The 22,287-nt window shown below is 36.8% G+C and overlaps 1 protein-coding gene across 5 annotated transcripts; it reads left to right on the top strand.

Moving 5' to 3' along the window:
• Positions 1 to 147: 147 nt before the first annotated feature.
• On the top strand, positions 148 to 22,287 carry SLC17A3 (solute carrier family 17 member 3). 5 transcript variants are annotated; one of them, XM_010974218.3, is made up of 13 exons: positions 148 to 238; positions 6,309 to 6,431; positions 9,795 to 10,006; positions 10,212 to 10,445; positions 10,527 to 10,614; positions 14,210 to 14,296; positions 17,859 to 17,977; positions 18,100 to 18,261; positions 18,542 to 18,671; positions 18,763 to 18,910; positions 19,222 to 19,312; positions 20,225 to 20,361; positions 20,444 to 22,287. In XM_010974218.3, exons 2-12 carry the CDS (start codon positions 6,341 to 6,343, stop codon positions 20,357 to 20,359), a joined length of 1,497 nt encoding a protein of 498 aa, XP_010972520.1. In that variant the 5' UTR covers positions 148 to 238; positions 6,309 to 6,340; the 3' UTR covers positions 20,360 to 20,361; positions 20,444 to 22,287. The 5 variants fall into 5 exon arrangements, 4 of the variants coding, with proteins under 4 accessions (XP_010972520.1, XP_045365505.1, XP_045365504.1 ...); XR_006721501.2 differs by lacking the exon at positions 19,222 to 19,312; XM_045509549.2 differs by lacking the exon at positions 9,795 to 10,006 and having other exon boundaries at positions 10,387 to 10,445.

Here is a 22,287-nt window from a genome sequence, read left to right as displayed (position 1 = left end):
GGAGAAGGGGTTCAGATTCTGAGTACTCAAGGCACATTTTTCCAAAAACTTCCCTAAAGTTCACTTGGCAAGAAGCCTTCTCATTCAACTTCTAGTTTGGTGAATCTCATTAATGGTTAGCAATTCCAGCCCCAGGATGCCAAAGAATCCTCAGCTGCCTGCTGGCAAGACTGCAGAGGGAGAGAGTAGGAAGGACGAGCAGGTTCTAAGTTGAAGTCCGTCCTCAGACTCTAAGTCGGTAAGTCGTTTCTCTTGGTGTTGCTGCGAAAGATCTCTCAAGGGTCCTTTCTGTGTAACAACTGACAATTTTTGTATACCCTCCAAGTCATAGGTTTTCTCACATTGATTTAAAAAATTTTGAGTGAAAATGTAAAAACCCATATCTCCTTAGCAAGGCAAAGAGAAGGGAGGAGGGAGTGGGAAGGTGGTTTTGTGTGCCCGATCACCCATAAACTGAGAAAATGCCAACTGTGCATGACATTTCTTAGAAATAGTCACTCTAGTGAGACGTTTAAAGGCTGAGTTTTGGGGAGTAAAAAAAAAAACTTTCTATTGAAGTATAGTCGATTTAGAATGTTGTGTTAATATCCAGTGTACAGCATAGTGACTCATTTATATTCTTTCCATATTCTTTTTCATTATAGGCCATTACAAGGTATTGAATAGAGTTTCTGTGCTATACAGTAGAACCTTGTTGTTTATCTATTTTATATATAATAGTTAGTATCTACAAATCCTGAACTCCCAATTTATCCCTCACCAGCCCCATAACCATAAGTTTGTTCTCCATGTCTGTGAGTCTGTCTCTGTTTTATAATCAAGTTCATTTGTGTCTTTGTTTTTAGATTCCTCATATGTGACATTATATGATATTTTTCTTTCTCTTTCTGACTTACTTCACTTAGTATGATGATCTCTAGGTCCATCCATCTTGCTGCAAATGGTATTATTTTATTCTTTTTATGGCTGAGTAGTATTACATTGTATAGATATACCACAGCTTCTTTATCCAGTCATCTATTTTTTATAAATTAAAATGCGCAGTTTTTTAAAACATTTTTTATTGATTTATAATCACTTTACAATGTTGTGTCAAATTCCAGTGTTCAGCACAATTTTTCAGTCATACATGGACATGTACACACATATTGTCACATTTTTTCTCTGTGAGCTACCATAAGACTTTGTGTATATTTTCCTGTGCTATACAGTATAATCTTGTTTATCTATTCTACAATTTTGAAATCCCAGTCTATCCCTTCCCACCCTCCGCCCCTCTATCCAGTCATCTATTGATGGACATTTAGGTTGCTTCCATGTCTTGGCTATTGTAAATAGTGCTGCTGTGAACATTGGAGTGCATGCATCTTTTCAAATTAGAGTTCCCTCCGAATACATGCCTGGGAGTGGGATTGCTGGATCATAGGGTAAGTCTACTTTCAGGTTTTGAAGGAATGTCTGTACTGTTTTCCATAATTGCTGCACCAAACTACATTTCAACCAACAATGTAGGAGTGTGTATACATGTACATACACATACGATACATAATATAAAACATACCTAACATATAATTACATATATATGGGGTTTTATTTTTGTATAGCCCTAGGGCTTGGAGGCTAGCCAAAGTGGAATTGTATCACCCTGGCAACCTCACTATCGGGGCATCCAGCCATAAATCTTTCTTGAGGCCTCCAAGCTTTCCTGGAATTCAGATGCTCCCTTGACAGCCATATGTTCTCAGAATTTTCCCTTATGTGGATTCCTATTCCCTTTGCCCAACCACCTGTTTAGCTGTGTGAGTGAATGCTTTTAAAATCTCCTAGGATTATGGTCTCCACATATATGGTCACATCTGCTGGGACTGAGCACTCAGGTTTCCAAGACAAGGTGCACCTGTTTGTCTGGAATCAAGATAATCAAAAACTGGAAGTACTTGTAATTACTTTACTCAAGTTATTATTTAAGTATCTGCTTCTGTCAAAGCTGATATTCTGAGCCCACTGTTAATAAATACTGAGATTCTACCTCATGTTTAATAAGACTTGAAAGCAACTTGAAAATGGACAAATATCCTCCATAAATAAAGGAACCTTACTGGAACTACCATCCTAAAAGTAGACTCAGAGATGGAGGGCTCAAGAACTGAGTCCTGCGTTGGTCGAAAGGTCACAAGGATCAGCCAGAGGCACACATTTAAGAACAGGGGAAGTTGTGGTAAACCGGGAATATGGAATGTTTTCATCCAATGGAATTCAGCCTCAAACTCAGGTGACAAGAGTTTTCTTTCTCTTCAGGGGCCAGCTGTTAAGTAGTGAAAGCATACAAGTAGAGAATAAAATAATCTTAATTTCTAGATCACCCTAGGATTGCTACATGCTTTTGCTTGTCTGTAAAATAATCATGGCATCATGTGCAAAGTTTCTCTGGATAGAATATCACTGTCAAACTTCAATTCATGAGATTCAAGCACACGGTTCTTATGGTGTCCCAGAAAATATCTTGTGCAGAGTATATTTGAAAGAAGCCACTAGAAAGGAAGTTGTAGGACATGAAATCAGAGTAGTTTGAAGAATGCTTCCAGGTACACAGGAACCTGATCAACGGTAATAAAACAGTAATAAAAATCAAGATGGTCCTTCATAAGCCAGAGGAGTGTAGTATTATGCAGATCAGATAGCACCAGTCCTTGTGATGCTAGTAAGCTACAAGTACATATAAGGATCCTTGTCTCCTGCACCTGGTCCAGGAGCCACGGGTCAGTGGAATTGAATGACACTTGTACTTTAATTGTGGTACTTGTGACAGGATGGAACCTCTCCTTATTGTTCTTTTCAGTGAGAACCACCACCTCTACAGGAAGTTAGAGGGCCTAATAAATCTCCTGATATTTTTACAGAGCATCTTACGGTAGAATACAAAATTGGAATGAATATTGACCCCAGGAGCCTGACAGATTTCATATTTGATTTTTTTTTCAGCATGGAAACTGTCTCTTTGCTTCCTGAGGTGGGGTGGGGGGAACACTTCCTTGTAAATTGGCTATCTCTCTGGAATTCCTGGAACTGGGGTTTCAAATGATAGAAAATCCAGTAGGAAAAATTTTTCATGCTGGTGGCAAAATGAAAAACATGGACTCATCAGTAGATGATTGCATCAAAGGCAGAAGCCCACGGGGAAGATGTTTGATGGGTCTCCTTACCCTGAGGTTTGCTGGTGAATATTTCACAACTGGCTTTCCAGGGAAAAAGAATGCATGCACTCATACATTTAGGTTTATTATAAATTCTACCAATATAAAAGATCTGGGGCACACAATTTATAAATAATAATAAAATATACAATATGTTTATTATAAGTTCCATATAGCCAATTGATTCCCATGGAATACTGTCCTTTTTTATCAGGTTTATGGGGGTTTGGGGTATAATTAAAAAAATAGAAATTCTACATATTTAAGGTTTACAATTTTCATTTATTTTTGTTAAACTCTTGTGTCTTTAGGCAACTTGGTCGAAATTCAGCCATAGTTTGACGAATGGAATTGCATCCCAATCAGCCAGTTCTTCCCAATATATTTATTATCATTAAATCTCATAGATGATCTGCAGTTGAACTATCTCTCACTCTCATACAAATTATATTCATTAACTGAAATCACTTTCAACTTCAGCACTATGAATTATAATAGTTCTTTTTTCTTTTTTAGTTTTTTATATAATTGCAGAGATTGGAACATTGATTCTACATTACTATCTACAAAATGCATAAGTTGTCCAAATTAACATCATGTTAGTAAAATTCACAATACCACTTGAGGGATACTAATATTTTTATATTATTTTTAATAACATATTTTAAGCTAAAATATTTACTCTGTTTTCCAGTCACATCTATAACTTCAAGTGTAATTTTTTATTTCTTGCAGAATCCACTAAGCTGTTATAATTCTATCCCAACAATAGTGCCAAAAAATCAGACTATAAATAAGTGTTTGATTAATTTCCAGTTAAGCAATGAAGTCACTCAACAAGTATAAATCTAACAATATTGTTTGATAAATTTATTAAGTCCAGGAATTCAATAAATCAATACAAAATTTGTGGCATCTACCATTTTATGGGGTATAAAAACCCCTATCATGCCCAATTTCAAGCTACCAACATGACATCACTGAATTCAGAGTTAAGAAGAGATATATGCCTTTATTTGGTATTCCCACCATATACATGCAAGAGACATAAGTGATTTCAAGAACATAACTGACAGTAAAAGACATTGAAATAATAATGAAGTGAGCTTTCAATAATTCTTACCTTTTAAAAGTATAATTTATTTAATTCTAAATTTGCATAATTTGATAATAATGACTATTTTTAACAACCAACTTGCAAAATTCCTAGAAGTTTTGAATCTGCTTTTGTGGGCCTATGTGAGTTGACTCCACAACCCCACTGCTTTATCCTATACTCTTCTCTGTGAAGGGGTCTGTTGGGGTTCTCTCTTGTTTTCCTGTCTCAGTTCAGGTTCTGCTGTGCCTTCATCTGTTTATATAATTTTCACCTCTGATATAATGAAATATCCCTGAGGAATTCTGCCTGGTTGCCTTATTTCTCTTTTTAGGCCCTCCATACATCCTTCTTCTACAAAAAGCTAACCACCCTTTCATCCAGAAATTACTTAATTTCTTGGATGAGACAACTCTCAGATGTCATGTAGCCCTCATCAAAGAATACATGGAATGGAAAACTGAGAACTTGTTCCAACATTAATAGTTCAGGGCACTCAAAATATTAAGCCTCCATCCTTGGCTGCTAAAATGGGGTATATTTCAACATGTAGGCATTATTTCTGAACTTTGACCCAACTGCTAAGGGATGACATTTGATCATCCAGTTTTACCTCCATTTTCCCTGCTGGATTATATATATCATTTCAATTTTTCCTTTAAGAGATTTATAAATTTAATAAACTGATCACTAAACATAATACAAAAATTGTAATTCTATACACAGCACCACACAAAAAGGCCCTTGGGTATTAAAGACCATAATATTGTATGTAGGAAAGTTTTTTTTTAGTTCTCTTATAAGCAAAAAGGTCTAGATCTCCATGTTAGTTGTTTCTAGACTTCTGTAGACATATCATTAACTTGTGGCCAAAAATGATACGGGATTAGAATTGTATCATCTTGTGGTATATATACACCATAGCATATTATTCAGCTGTGAGTAAAAAGGATATCCTGCCATTTGTAACAACATAGATGGACATTGAGTACATGATGCCAAGTGAGATAAGCCAGAGAAAGACAAATACAGTATAATATCACTTATATGTGGAATCTTACATGAGTTATAAAATATATGTGGAATCATATATGTGGAATCATAAATCAAACATATTAAAAAAAAAACAGTAAAACAGTGGTTACCAGGGGATGGGAGATAAGGTTGATAGTGTTTAAGAGTACAAATTTATAACAAGCACTAAAATAGCCATAAAGATTAACTGTACAGTTTATTGAACATAGGCAGTAATACTGTGCTATAAGTGTGTAATGTGATAAATATTATTACAAGGGCAACCAGTTTACAATGTATAAATGTATCAAAGTAACACAACATACACCTTAAATTTTTACAATGTTACATGTCAAAATTATCCAATAAAAATTGTATCATCTCATTATGCAAATTTGGCCCCCAATTATTGATGACGCATATATCAGCAGCACTTAGAGTGGGTCAGGTGGGAAGCAGTATGGGAGTCATCATGGATGCAAGAAGCCAGATTCTTAGGTGCAGGAGAGGATGCCAGAGGAGCAGAGCTGTTGTAGCTCCAACAACAACGGCAATAAACTAGACAGCAACCACTGCTGGGCACCAGGCATGCGTGGTCTATCGAATCCTTACAAACAATTGATGGAGGTGCTGCTGCTGCTGCTGCTGCTGCTGTTGTTACTGTTATTATTAACAACAGATGGGAAACGGAGGCACACAAATTTGCTGCTGGTAGCACTTGGCATGTTAGGTAAATCACAGGCCTGGATTTGAATTTAGAAATGCCTTGCTCCAAATCCAGTGCTCTTAAATTGGCACACAGCACTCTAGATCCTAAATAATAAACATTTCCAAACCCTAGGCACAGTACACCTGCTGTATTGAGCCAGGAGTGGGTAATGATCTTCCTTATACCACGTCCAGATGGAATGGCCCAGCTCATGTTTGCCTGTTGCCGACTTTTAAATGTTTCAAAGGAGTCTCTTCTCGTGGCTGACACCTTGGATTACATATCGCTCTGATAGGTGAAAAATAGTCATCAGGAGAGAAGAACGCCATGGCCACCATGACAGAGCTGAGTCCCACAGAAGATAAGAGTAAATACTCCCAAGATACGCAAGTGGATGAGAAACTCAGTCCCAGGAAAGGTAAACTCAACCTCGACTACTTGGTTTTAGGATTTTATGGTGGATTTTTACAATGTCTTAATACAAAGAAATGAATTTATATCTTTTAAATTGTTTAATTCTTTTTAAAAACCAAGTACTATTAATGTACATTTGCAAATACATGAAGGAAACAAATATCACTATTCTAAAAAAGTATTTTATTTTTAATGATTACCATCTAATCTTAGTCCATATGCATTTACAGTCTTGATAATTGCTCCAAATAATCTACATATGGCATTGTGTATTTTGCTTTCTACTGCGTGTAATATTGTGAACATAATTGAGTTTCTTAGGTCAAGTACAAAAACTTAATTACAGAAACTTTGAAAAATCAAGACATGAAAAAAGATCTTAATAAGCTTAATTCATCCACTGTAATTTGTTTTTATTGCTTTCCCTTATATGGATATTTTATGTAATCCTGTACTGTACATATGATGTATTTTAAAAATTGGACCACACATTCTTTTCCATTTGCTTTATAATGCTCACAATCATGATTCTTAAAGAATACATATTATTATTTCAATATATCCAATAGGTAAAGTATTATTTATTTGAAAAATCCTCCTGTGGCTGACTATTTCAATTGTGGAGTTATGTTTTTTTACCTACCTATCATTTAGATAGATCGGTTAATAGACAGATATAGATAGATAGATATAACATATATATATCATGATATCCTTTAGCATAACACCTGTCTACAGTTGGAATTATCACTTCCTCAGGGCTTTTTCCTAAGAAAAATAAAAATTTGAAGCAATAGTTATAAGTATTTCATTTCCATCAGCCACTGTAGAGGCCTTAGTTTTTAATCTGAACAAAAGTGAGGCCACAGAGAATTTTGAGCAGAAAAGGGGTAATCAAATTTATAGTATGATTAGAGCATTCCAAATGCTGTGCTGAGAGTAGATGGGAACAGAAAGTCAAGTTGAAAGCTATTGCAAAAACTCAGGGAAGAGATGTTCGTAGCTAGAACCACATGGAAGAAGCTTTAAGCCAAAAGATAACAGTGGCCCTGGCAAGAAGTGATTGAATTCTACATACGTTTCGAATGTAAAGACAACAGGATGTTCTACATAGATTGGATGCAGGCTGTGAAAGAAAGAAATCAGGATAAATCGCAAAGTATTTGGAAGGATGGAATTTATATCAGCTGAGTTGGGAAGGAATCTGGGTGAAGCAAGACTTGGAGAGGGAACCTAAAAGTTTAGTTTTAGATCTATTAAGTTTGATTTGTTGATTAGTTGATCAATTGATTTTTAGTGGAGCAAAAAATGATGCATCCTAAATCAATGACAACCTCAGTTTGACAAAATGCTGTATTATTTTATTATGTATTGACTTTATTTTGATTTAAAACATGACATACAACTCCAACATTATTTTTCATATATTTTAACTCCTTACCTCAACACCACTTATTATATAATTTTACCTTCCTTCATTAGCCACAACATCCTTTACTCACTGTATGATTTTTGTGGGTGTTTTTCTATTGTTCCTTGGATTTTTTTTTTTTTTTTTGCTTATTCTTTTTTTCAATACAATGATGTCTTACCATTTTACCCTCATGACTGATTTCAATGCTTTGTAAAGCAAGTATCTCTCAATGCTTGCCCTTCCCTCTGAAAAAAATTCTTGTAGTCTTAATACATTTAACTGATCCTTATTATTTTTAGCCAACTGTATTCATTTTCTATTCCTGCAGACATATTACCACAAACTTAGTGGCCTAAAATAACACACATTTATTATGTCATAGTCTCTGTGGGTCAGAGTTCCAGGAATGGCTTGGCTTAGCTGATTCTTCTCCCTGCATTTCACAAGGCTGCAGTTGAGAAGTTGGCCAGGTTGCAATCTCATCTGGAGTCTAGACTGAGGAAGAACCCACTGTGTTGGGGGGCCCATGGCTAGTTATTAAATTATGAATAAGCAGATTATGACCTGCCGAAAGAGAGGCACAAGCCACCTACAGGGGATCGGCATGTAGCTCCCTCAGCATCCAAGTTCCCACTCTGAGGACATGAAAACCCCAGAGTCATTTTGACTGAAGGCACACTTCCAATACACTCACACAAAGGAAGTAAAGTCACAAGATTTGTTACTTACAGACTCCCAGAAAAGAGGGGAGGATTAGGGGGGAATGAGCATGCAATGAGCCAGGGGAAGGGCAGTCCTCCATCCCAGGTCTCCAGTGAACAGGAGATGGGAAGCAGGGTAGTAAACAGCTGTTAATTCTCTATTTATTCTCATTTCCCAAATATCATGGTTTCGAGCATCATCTGTGGGTTATTAACTCCCAATGTTATACCTCAACCTCTACTTCTCTTCTAAACTCTAGAGGTGTTTGTATATCCAACAACATTCTCAACATCTTCTCTTGGCTGTTTAAAAGGCATTTTTGTCTTAACTGTCCAGTACTAAGCTCTTTATCACTCCACTGCCCCCAAACCTGGTCTTTTCCACGGAACTCCCTCAGCAAACAGCAGCTCCATTCTTCTAGTTGTTTAGAACAAGGAAGCCTTCAATGCTACTCCCCTACCATCTGTAAAAATGAAATCAAGATTTAGTCACTCCCATACTGAGATCTGTCTGGGATCTTATCACATTTTCATTCTTCTACGTTCTGCTACCACCATAGTCCACGATTCTTCACCTCTCTTCTGGATTATTGCAATACTTTCTTCCCGGCAATAACTATCAAAAAATATGTACAAAAACATATTATTTTAATTTTGTGCTCATTTCTTTTTCTGCTATTTTTTCACTGTATTTCTCCATAGTCTGTGGGTCTCAGTTTTTCTCTAATAAGAATCTTTATAGAGGTTTAATTTGAAAATTTAAGTGAAAGTTTATTCTCAATGACTAAAGACATATGAGAAGAATAGTAAATCTACTCCTTCAATGTTTAAAATTTATATTATATATGTATATATGTATGTATGATATAGTACATATGATATAAACTATGTATTTAAATATGTACATGTATACATATTTTTACTTATATGTATATATTTACTTTTAATATAGATGTTCTGTATCTCTACATCTTCATGTAAATGTAAGAAATTTCATCAACAATAGAATGTAATAACATAGGAATGGAAGAGACAAAATTGCAAGAACAGAGCAAGTCAGGGTCTATAAAGCTGTAGAATAAAACACTCTTTGATTCAACTCAGTGATTTCCACCTTTTGTGATCTTTTGTTCCCAAACCCAACAGAAGTGCCATTTAAATCATCAGGTGGTACCTCTCAGTATTATAACTTGCAAAAAGTAAATGACGGTTCAATAAGGTAGGCACTAATACAATGTCATAATATTTCCAGTTCCGACCTTATGTTCCACTCGCTATGGAATAGCCTTCATTGCACACCTCTGCAATTTTGTTATAGCGGCACAAGGTATTATCATGAACATCACCATGGTAGCCATGGTCAACAGCACAAGCCATCAGTTCCAGTTTAATGGCTCCACTGAGGGGCTGCCTTTTGATTCATCTGGTGATCCCCAAAATTCCCCAAAGAGTCCTACTGCATGGGTAAGCAATTCAAGGTTTAAGTTGTGTTCTTGTTTTTGCCATTTGTTGTTTGTTTAGATGTTTATTTTTCTAGAGTGTATATGTTGAAAAGTTTTAACTGAGGAAATCGTGATTTGAAAGCAAGCGAAAGATCTAAAGAGGTTTCTTAAGTTACAAATGAGCCTTCCTATAAATGGCTTTCCAAAGCATTGTCTGTTTCTCTAAGGCCCCTGTGTACAATTGGAGCCCTCACATTCAGGGCATCATCTTTAGTGCCATCAGTTACGGCATGATCCTGACCCTGGCTCCCAGTGGATACCTGGCCGGAAGAGTAGGAACAAAGCGAGTGGTTGGTGTTTCCTTGCTTGGATCCTCACTTCTGATTCTCTTCACGCCTCTAGCAACTGACCTTGGACTCACTTTCCTCATTGCAACTCGAATACTTCAGGGCCTGAGCCAGGTACCCAGATAGTTTAAAAATATGAGCTGGGTATGACTTTCTATATGGGACCACATATCAAAAACTCTATTTTTCTTTCAGGGATCAGGACTCGGGGGTCAGTTTGCACTCTGGGAAAGTTGGAGTCCACCACATGAACGAAGCCGACTCTGCAGCATTGCTTTATCAGGTAAAAACGGGGGGCTGAAATGGGGGCACCACAATCCAACATCCTTCACTGAGTTCTTTGGCAGTTTCTTTACTGAGAGGTTCTTTGTCTTGTGCTCAGTGTTGATCAAGTATTTATAAATTAGGGAGATGGGCCATTTGTCTGTGACATAACTTTCATTTTTCCCCCTCAGTTTGTCATTTGTGAGTTGACCTTGCTCATAATGATTTTTGCCATTTTTTAAAGATACATATTTTATGTAGTCAAATTGATCACTCTTTTCTTTTATGACTTCTGGATTTTTGAGTCATAGTTGGAAAGGTCATAAAGGCATCCAACCATGACTTTCATTGAATAGGAATGGTTTCATTTTTTATTTTGAAATTTCTGACGTATTGGAGTTTATACTAGTATTCAGTGTAAGGTATGGATCCAACTTAATCTTCTTTAGAATTGCTCTCAGCTGTCCTTAGAACTTAATTAAAGAACTTAATTTACCAAGAATAACATGTTTGTCTTTGAATATAGATAGAAAAAGATAGAAAGACCAAGAAACACATAATATTAGACAATAATTATAAATATGAGACTGAACATTCAAGGGGCATATGAGGTACTCAATCAGTGAAATTCTGGAGCTGGCAAAATCTGATTGTTCACATCTTTTCCCAACTCTGCATTTAATGACTTGAAGTGGGTTATTCTTGGTAAATTACTTATCTTTAACTAACATAGTTTATAAATCCTGTCTCTTTGTCTCACTGCTGATGACTTAATCATTGTTCATACCTAACATATCTTATGATATTTGCCTATGTCTTATAAGATGAATTTATTCATCTTCTATAGCAGAAATAAATATTCCCAAATAATGTAGCAAGCACATATTACAATATCTTAGAAGAGAACATCCAGGAAGATATCATTTTTATAAAGTTCAAAAAATTAAAAAGAAAACAACATACGCTTTAGGTATACATATACATATATGATACAGCTCTCACACACACAGATAGACATGTTAGAGGATTAAGTGACTTACAATGTGCATAAATCAAGTTTAGCTATGAACTACAAGACATCTGAGTAGAGATTATAGTCTGGAATTCAGGAGGAATATGAAAGATAACAAGACATCCTGAAATTTCTCAGTATATGGGTCTGAACACCCAGAGAAAGAACATTGAGGAAAAAGAGAGGAAAACCAAGAAAATAGCCCTGCTGCCCTCCAAGGGCGGAGGACAGGCCAGCAGAAGCTTCCTCCAAGGCCATTAGACAACATTCAATCAGAGATGGAAGGTCAGCTACACCACCTGCTAGGGTTGAACAAGTGGCCATGGGTTTGACAAGCTGGAAGTCATTAAAGGCCTTGAGAAGAGCCATGGCAGGGGGTGGGGGTGTTTGGAGTTGGCTGAGGCAAGAATGGAAGGGAAGGAAGTAGAAGCAGTAAGTACGGCTGTTTGAGAAGTTTTGTCCTGAAGATAAGCAAAGAAATGGCAAAACGCGTGGACGGAGTTTGGAAGAGGTGGAAAGTTTTGTTTTGTTGTGTTGTGTTGTGCTTTGTTTTGAATATAGGCTATATGAAGCTAGGTTTACAAGTGGATGGGGAAGATCACAGGGTTGAGGAAGTAAGGGAGGATGCAGAAGTGAGAGTTCATACTAGAGATGTGGTCCAGAGGACAAGAGGGGGACTTGATGTTGAATGGTTGCAGGAACCTGTCCCCCATTATAACTGGAGTAAAGGCAGAGAGTACAGAGAAACAGATGCAGATTTGGTGGTCTCAGTGGTGGAAAGAGGTACTGATTTCCATCTTCATTGATTTGTGTCCTGGAGTCAAGCAGCCTCATTTCAAATGCCTTTCCCTGTTATTAGCTGTGTGACCTTGGGCTCATTAATTAACTTTTCCATGTTTCTATTTCCTCAATTGTAAATTTGGATACTGGTACTCAAATGAGACAACACAGGTAAGATGCTTCAATAAAGGGCATGTTTAAACAAGAAGGAAAACATAAATTCTTTTTAAACTGTAGATTGGGAAAGCTCTTTTAGGCAAAGGAGTATATCTAGAAATTATTACAGAGAAAACTCATGGATCTGACAGCATGAAAACTTACAACTGCTGGATTACAAAACACACCATACACCAAAATTTAAGGGCGGGAGAATAGAACTGCAGCCAGCATGCCAGATAGAGGATTATTATTCAAAATATACAAAGGTTCTATAAATTAAGGAAAAGTTAAACAAGTGAAAGAAACAAACAAAAAGATTATAGACAGTTCACAGAGGAAATAAAAATAACAAACACAAAAAAATTCAACTTTACTATAGAAAGAAAATAATGATATACTCTTTTGCATTTATATTTGGAAAACTGTATTTAGAAGCTTTGAGGATGTCCGGTGTTGTCAAGAAATGAGGAAAAAGCAATCTTTGTTGGCAGTTTAATTTGGTATGGACTTTTAGCAGGATGCTTTGGCAGTATCTGTCAAAATAAAAAATGCACAGTATTTACACATTACTGTATATAAAATAGGTAAACAACAAAGACCTAATGTATAGCACAGGGAATTATATTCAATTTCTTGTAATAATGTACAATGGGGAAGAATCTGAAAAGAAAATATATATGTATGTATATGTATAACTGAATCACTTGGCTGTACACCTGAAACTAATATTGTGAATCAACTACACTTCAAATAAAAATTTTTTAAAAAGAAAAAAAATGCATAGTCTTTGATTTGGCAAGTCTACTTCTGATATTTTATTGTACAGACAAAAATTATGTTTATATTCAGAAGTGATAATTAAGTTTATGGTCAGAAATAACAATAACAAAAAACAATGTATAGGTAGTATACACAGTGACATGGAAATATTTACAAGACCAATTGTTAAATAAAATGTAAATGACACAGGACAAAAGGTATATTATGGTCTTGTTTATTTAAAATGAATAATAAACTCACATACATATATGCAAAATTTGACAGGTTGGTTGATACTAATGTTCAGCTGGAAAATAAAAAACATAATAACCTAGTTTTGAAGAAGTTGTAAAAAGGAAATGTGCCCCACATTCCATATATATGAGAATGCTCTGTAGAGCCATGGAAATGACAACTGTTATTAGAACATTAATAGACAAATCTAATAGACAAATCTATCTAGTTTTCTGTCTACATATTACATAAATGCATTTACAAAGAGATACATGTTTGTACAGATATAAGTTATGTATGTCTGCAGAGGTGAAAGGGTGTGCAATTATGTATCATATAAACCTTACTGCTAATGGTTAACATTAGAGAGAAGGGTGGGAATGGACTGGGTGGGGGCATGTGAGGGGAACTTTGGTTCTTTGTGGTAATTTACAATAAGCATATGTTATATGAATTGTGTAATTAAAAATTAAAGTAGTATGAAAGGAAGCATGATTGTCATCTGTGATGTTACTAGGGAACTGCCAGGAAAATGAGCCCTCAGGAGAACATTTGAACTCAGTCATAAATTTGAAGTTCACGTCTTCCAATATGTCCATCTCTTGATGATGATACTGCTCTGTAATACGTACTACCACGTGGCAGTCCACAGCTTACTCTCTCTTTGCAGGAATTCTGCTGGGAAGTTTCATTGCCATCCTCCTGGGCGGCCTCATCAGTCAAACCCTCGGGTGGCCTTTTGTCTTCTATGTCTTTGGTAATCTGCTGTGTCCCCATTCCCAGGTTTTCATATTCAGGGAGATTCTTCTGAGTTTCTACTTGTGTGTACTTTTCTGGAGGAAATGAGTCAAGACAGAAGGATCCTAGAAAAACAAAATGTCTTAATATAATAGTAGAGAACAATTAATCTACACCATCACAGAATTTTGAAGTCCTCCTGCCCATTAACCATGGCTGTTAACCTGCCATGGTGTATTATTAACACAAAGTGATGGGGCAAAATCTGCTGCCTCAGCAGGCAGTAGAGGACAGACTTGCAGAGCAGCAGTTTGTGAGAGATGGAAGAAACAGAGTTGAGGAGACAGAGCTAAGAGCCCCGAAAGAGTAAGGCAGGTAGAGTTCATAGGAAAGATACTTAACAGGAGACAACTGCACACAGAGAAAACCCTGGTTATCTGCAGAGTCCCCCTTTATCAGCAGAGCACTGATCAGGGTATGTGTGTAAAGACATCATCTGAGGCCAGGTGGGGAAAGTCATTGGAAAAGATTAAAGAACAGTGTCCAGGACTTAAAGAGAATCAGGGGTAGAGCCTATTCCCACAAGACAGACTAGAAAAATTTATAATTCTTGGGTCACTGGGCAGAATATTCATTAATGCCTTTCCTCAGTAGTGAGACAATTAGTTCTAGGAGAAGTGGTATTGTGGATCCCTCTGACAAATGATAATGGCCAGACCTAAAAGGAACAAAGTGTTTCCATGTAATTTAACTGTATCCCAAAACAAAGCTCAAATTATTTATAGGAATACAAAAATATTCAGCACCCAAGAAGGTATAATTCATGTCTGGCTCCAAACAAAGGTTGCCAGACATGGACAAAGGCAGAAAAACACAATCCATAGTAATAAGAATAACCAATCAATCAAAACCAACCCAGAATGACACAAATGTTAGAATTAGCAGACAAGAATACTTATTATAACTATATTATAACACAACTCTGTTTGTTCAAAAGTTAAGTAGAGATGTGCAAAATATATATTTTTAAAGACCCTAAATCAAACTTCTAGAGATAAAACTACAATATAAGGATTGAATTAATGACAGTTGGTACAACAAAAGAAAAAATTAATGAACTTAAAAGTGATAATAGAAACCATCCAGAACAAAACCAGAGAAAAATAATAGTAAAAAGAGAACATCAGTAAGGTGTTTAGTGCCCAAAGGAAAGGAGTCGGATGGGAGAACAGAAAGGAATCTTGGAAGAAATAATGGCTGAAGGTTTTCCAAATTTGATGAAAACTACAAACTCACAGATCCAAAAAGATCAATGAATCTCAAGCACAAGAAACATGGAGAAAACTGTACCAAGTTGTACTAGAATCGAATGGCTCAAAATCAGTGATAAAGATAAAATCTTAAAAGCAGCCCAAGTTAAAACATATTATAAACAGAGGAGCAAAGATAATGATGACTGCAGCTTTCCCATCAGAAGCAATGCAAGCAAGAAGGCAGTGGAACAACATCCTTCAAATACTGCAAGGAGAAAGAAAAAAAAAATGTTAACAAAAATTCTAGAGCCAAAGAAAAATGTTTTCAAAAACAAAGACAAGTAAGGACATTTTTAGACATATAAAGTTTAAAAGAATCAGAAATTTAAATAAAAGCAAACAGTACCATTTTCAATAGTATCAAAAACATGTAACCACACTAAATCTGACAAAAGATATGAAAGACTTACTCACTGAAAACTAAATTTTCATAATAATAAGCAGATCCTAGAATAGCCACTTTTCCAAAGTTAGAAGATTAACACTGCTTGATGTCAAGGTGTATTATAAAATTACAGTCATCTAGACATTGTGGTATTGCCATAAAGATAGACAAATAGATCAGCAAAACAGAATACAGTTATATATAGACTCACACATAAATGGTAAATTGATTTTTGACAAAGATGCCAAAACAATTCAATGGAGAAAGGGTAGTCTTTTTAACAGATGGTGCTCAAAATTTTTTTTTGATTCATATCTTGCATTCTATACAGAAACTCAAAATGAAATTTGGACCTAATTGTAAGATCTGAATTATTATTCTTTTAGAAGAAAATATATGAGAGAATCTTTGTTCTTCAGTTAGGCAAAAATTTCTTAGATATGACACCAAAGGCTTGATCCATAAAATTACAAATTGGTAGATTGGATTTCATTGAAGTTAAAAACTTTTGCTCTTCAAAAGGCACTATTAGGATAGTAAAGAGACAAGTTGAGACAGGGAGAAAATATTTGCAAAACGTATATATAATAAGGACTTTTATCCAGAATGTGTAAATAATTCTCAAAACTCGATAACAAAACAAAAACCCAATTTAAAAAATGGGCAAAGACACCTCACTAAAGAATATAGGGAGAGGGAAGATAAACATACAAAAAGGTGGTCATCTTAACATCCTTAGTCATTAGGGAAATGCAGATAGAAACAACGAAATATCTCTGCATACCTATTAAAATGGCTAATTGTGACATAATAAGAATTATCTACACACACAAACACACACACACACACACACACACATACACACATATACATATTTCTGCCATGAGTTCCTGACACAGAGGTCCTAAAACCCTTATAATTTCCTGAGTGGTGGGGATGACAGGAGCATCCAAGCAGAGTTCACAGTCCCTTGGAATTTCCTGAGTTATAGCACCATCTTTTGTCTAATGAGGTGACTCTTGGTTGGCCCCCAGATAGCTTCATGATGGAGGTCACCAGAAAGATCAGGCCGTGATTAGAAGCTTGGAACCTTTAGCCCCACCCTCCATCCTCCTAGAAGGAGAGGGTGCTTCAGATTGTGTTAATAATCAATTATGCCTAGATGATGTAGCCTCCATAACAAATCCCTAAACTATGGGGTTCTGAGAGATCCCAGGTTGGTGAACACAACCACGTGCTGGGAGGATAGCACACCCCAATTCCACAGGGTCAGAAGTTCCTGCACTTAGGACACTTCCAGACCTCACCCTATGTATCTCTTCATCTGGCTGTTCATCTGTGTCCTTTATAATAAACCAATAAACACAAATAAATATTTCCCTGAGCTTTGTGAGCTGTGCCAGCGAATTACCAAAATGAGAGGAGTAGTGGGAATCTCTTTGTAGTAAGTAAGGAGGCAGTCTGTGTGTCTGAACCCTTACTCTGTAGGGTCTGTGCTAATGTCAGATAGTTAGTGTTAGAACTGAGCTAAATTGTAGGACACCAGGTTGGTGTCTACAGAGAATTAGAGAATTTCTTAGTGTGAAAAACCCACGCATTTGGTGTCAGAAGTGTTGCAAGGAGAAAAATAGTTTCCCATTACTAATATTAAGAAGGTTGAGATACTAAGTTGAGTGCCATTCCTAGGGTCTGTGATTTCCACATACACAAATAATCAAGAAATGTAAAGGAATGGACTCTAGAAAGCTGTGATATTCATGTGACTTTTCTGAGAAATGGAAAGGGGATACGAGCAAGAGCCTTTCCCAGGACCCATAAAAGACAATGTCCCAATGTAAAAGAAATTCACACAGAAGGTTACCAATTTTGCCCTCTGCTTACAGGAGGTGTTGGCTGTGTCTTCTGCCTTCTCTGGTTTGTTTTGGTTTATGATGGCCCTGTCACTCATCCATGGATAAACACTACAGAAAAAGAATACATCATGTCCTCCTTGGCCCAACAGGTACACATAAAAACTCCAACCTTCTCCAGAGATCTGTGTCAGCATCTGGATTTATCAGGGTGCCTAAAAATGTGTGAGCATGTCTCCGATCTCACTATTCTGATCAGTAAATTTGTTTTCAGGTCAGCTCTTCGAGGCAGCCTCTTCCCATCAAAGCTATGGTCAGATCTCTACCCCTCTGGTCCATGGGGTTTTGCTGTTTCAGCCATCAATGGTTAATTAACATAATGGTTATATATACACCAACTTACATCAGCTCTGTGTTCAATATTAATATCAGAGATGTGAGTACATTTCCCTCCAACCCTTTTTCCTGTTTGCAGGAAATAACTCTGCCTTCACAAATCATTCTATCTAGAAAATTTTATCTTTTTTAACCAAGAAACAATCTAACATCTAACAGTCATGGGAGTAGTTTTTCTGGGGGTATGATGGAAGAGGCTACTGATGCTCTTATGAAAGCATGATTTCAGAATTGTCAGTATGATTATTAGTGACTTTTCAATACAAGGTGTGGTCTCACAACCTTTATTTATGGTGGTTTACTCATTCTTCCCCCCTCAGAGTGGGTTCCTGTCTGCCCTTCCTTTTATCATCGCCTGGGTTGTTGGTATCCTTGGAGGCCAACTGGCAGATTTCCTTCTGACCAAGAATTTTAGGCTTGTTACAGTGAGGAAAATTGCCACAGTTCTAGGTAAGAACAGGGCCCAAGGGTCTGATAATTCACAAGGCATACAGGAGCCAAAGATGTATCTTGTTTAATTTGTCTATTCCTCATTCCCTAGGAACTCTCCCCTCTTCAGCAGCCCTTGTGATTCTGCCCTACATCACTTCCAGTTACATCATCACAGTGGGCCTTCTGACGCTCGCCTGTGGACTAAGCCCACTATGTCAGTCCGGGATCTACATCAACACCTTAGATCTCGCTCCAAGGTAGGACTGTAACCTCCACTCTCTTTTTCGCATTTTCTGAAAAAGATTTAGCCTGCAGCTTTCCAGGACCCCCCAAATTTTGTGAAATAATAAATCATGGGCAAGGACCACTGGTAGCCTGTGGCCATTTTTTTCAGGTATGTGGAAGGGGGAGGGCTATTATTGACTTGTCTTAGTGTCTCTCAGTGAACACACACAGCTCAGGTCCTTTTTGACATAATTACTATATGATGGATTCATACGCAGAGCAGGACTAAAGGATACAGCAAAGTATCTGTGGATCTAGCCTGGAATATTCCTGTCACCCACAGGCATTCCAGTTTTCTCATGGGAGTCTCGAGGGGATTTGCACAGATAGCCGCTATCCTGGCACCCACTGTTAGTGGATTTCTCCTCAGTCAGGTAAAGTTTGCTTGTCAAGGACTCTTAAAACCCTCTGCTGAGTCCATTCCTAAAGGTATTAGCATAAAAAATGTTTCCACATTTTGGATAATAAAATTAAATCATGGGTTATTTTGTCATGAAGGTCAACTTGGCAAAGAAAAATATAGAAGAATTTCTTTCATGACGTTGATCTTTACTCATTCTGGAACTAAAGCACTGACTAGTGATCCACTGGTAATATCCAGTCTTTGAAATCACACAGCCACGTAGATATCATGTGAGAAGATGATGAATCCATGCATAGAAGCAACTTGCTATGTCTTCTGCAACACTTTGAAATTTTCAGTTGCATAACCATCCAAAAGCAAAGAGATAATGAAAGTGAATATGTGTAAGTGTCTGATGCATGTAGTCATTATAGGTATTTCATATGCAGTAATCTCATTTAATTATTGATTCTCATACCAGGTATGAAAATGGAACATTACCCTCATTTGCTGATGATTAATATCTATTAGAATATGTCTTTCCACTAAAAGGATGTAGAATCAGAATTCTTATAATTTAGACCTGCCTAACTCCAAAGCCTGCAATCTTCTTGCAAGATTCTTCTTGCATTGCAAGAAGAAATATTATTAGCATATTTATGTTGTCATGATTTGTGCAAAAGAGAAAATTTATGGTACTTTGATAAATAGCGACAAATGCAATTCTGGAGGTTAATTGTAAAGGTCTCTAAGTCCATTTTATTGAGAATATTCTGAATCCATTTTGAAGTTCTATTTTCTATCCAACTATTAAGCTGTGTTCAGGAAATAAATTTCTACACAAAAACCCACTAGTGAACATTGTCTTCTAAACAAATAATATGAGTTTCACAGAAAAAAAGGATGAAAGGGGTAATATTTACTTGAAATTTTGTCTCTCCAGGACCCTGAATTAGGGTGGAGAAATACCTTCTCTTTGTCATTTGCCATTAATGCTTTAGGACTGATCTTCTACCTTATATTTGGAGAAGCGGATGTCCAAGATTGGGCTAAAGAAAGGAAACTCACTCGTTTATGAAGGTAAGGGTAGTAATTTCATCTATGGTTATAACCAGAGAAGAACTGTTTAAATTTTTAATTCTATATCATTTTTCTTTCTTAGTTATTCCACCTTGGATGGAAAATCACTAGGCACCTTATTTCATGGATAAGAAGGCTTCAGTGATGAAAATACCAACAGAAAAAACCTTCTTTGCTGTAACTCTTTTCAAATCTGAGATCAGTTCTTTATTTACTCAAATTTCTTTCTGAGGAAAATACAAGATGAATGGAAATTCAAATAAAATTGTAGCCAAGAATGAAGTTGTCATCTTCAGTAGAATTAACAATGGATTCAGAGGAGCTGCTGTATAGGAGCTAATAGGCTAGATTCACAGTTTCTGGATCTTGAAACAGGAAACAATGTTTTGAAATTCTTAATCAAGGATGGTAATCTCACTAGAGCAATGATTCCTCCTATTTGCAAAAATGAATATTAATTTATATTTGCTGGGCTGGATGTTGTCCATGTGTTCCTCCCTTTGTGTGCTCCACTCTCCTCTGTCCTGCCCAGGCCCCTGGAAGCTGACCTACGTGGTTTGCATCTCACCTTTTCCTGTCCACTGGCTTCTGCTGGGTTTTCAGTGGACGTGGGATAATGAGGATAAGGAGTGTTTATCTCTAAGGATCCTCCCTGTGGAGAGTGATGGTGGCTGATCCTCCCACTACATTTCACAGCTCCTAGAAGACAGCCCTCTCTCTCCACACATCTGGTAACTTCTCTCTTCCCTTATTTCAAACCTTTTTTTGGCTTTTATATTGCAAGCTCTGGGATTCTCCAAAATATCTTGTGGTTTCCTTACCACCATCCCAATCCTGTATAAATTGCCTCACTTAACACTGTCCTCAGAGTATCTGGTGTGAGTCTTCTATGTTTCTCTTTCTGAACCAACTAATTTCAGTAGTTAAATCATATATAAAGCTTAAAACTTGAAACAGATCAGTATTTCTTTAAATTATAATTTATAGGTGTCAGTGGGTCATGGCATGTTCAGAGGGGCCAGAACTATGTTCTAGGTTGTTCCCCAGGGTTATCTCTACTGTGTAGAACAGAGATTATCGCCATCAAATTATTTTGTATAAAGGTGATGGGATGGATACTAGTTCTGAGTAAAAAATTAGGGCAAGGGTACAGAAGGTAATGAAACCTCCATAACAACTCAAGAGAATAGGGGTTCACAGAGCTTCCAGTTGTTGAATCAGAACATGTCCATGTGCTGGGCCCCGAAGTCCATGGGGCTTGCATTTGGGACCCTTCTGGACCTCACTGTATGTATCTTTTCATCTGGCTGTTCCTTTGTAACCTTTAATGTCCTTTGTAACAAACTGAAAATCTAGTAGGTAAATTGGTTTCCCGAGTTCTCTAAGCAACTCTAGCAAATTAACTAAACCAGAGGAGGGGGTGTGAAGACAATGGTACAAGTGGGTGTGTGCTGGTCTCTAGAACAAGCCAGTATTTGCAGCAATCTGTCTGAGAGAGATCTTTTTCAAGAAAAAGGAACTGATTTTTCTTGAGTCATAGCAGTGTAGACATTTACTAAGAGTGACAGAACTGTTAAGTAGCTTGTCCTGGGTCATAGCAGTGAACAACAGAGCTGAGATTCACTCTTAGGCAGTCTGACTCAAGAGTGTGTGCCTGTAACCTCTAACCTAAACTGCCCCTAAAAGTATATTTGACTTGGATCAGGCATACCTACTAGGTATCAAAGAAAAAACTGTATGTGTTCTTTTATTAAACCTTTACAACCTTGTGGATTAAGAAATACTATGTCCATTTCCTCACAGGGAAGAGATTGAAGGGCCAGAAGGTTAAATGGCTTCCTCAAATGCTATTTGTGATAGGGACTAGACTTTTACAGAAGCCCAAATTCCATTGTATAAATTAATATAAATGTTACTCAAGACTGA

The sequence above is a fragment of the Camelus bactrianus genome, chromosome 20, assembly GCF_048773025.1.
Source record: "Camelus bactrianus isolate YW-2024 breed Bactrian camel chromosome 20, ASM4877302v1, whole genome shotgun sequence".
Lineage (NCBI taxonomy): Eukaryota > Metazoa > Chordata > Mammalia > Artiodactyla > Camelidae > Camelus > Camelus bactrianus.
This window is presented reverse-complemented; position numbering and strand designations above follow the sequence as displayed.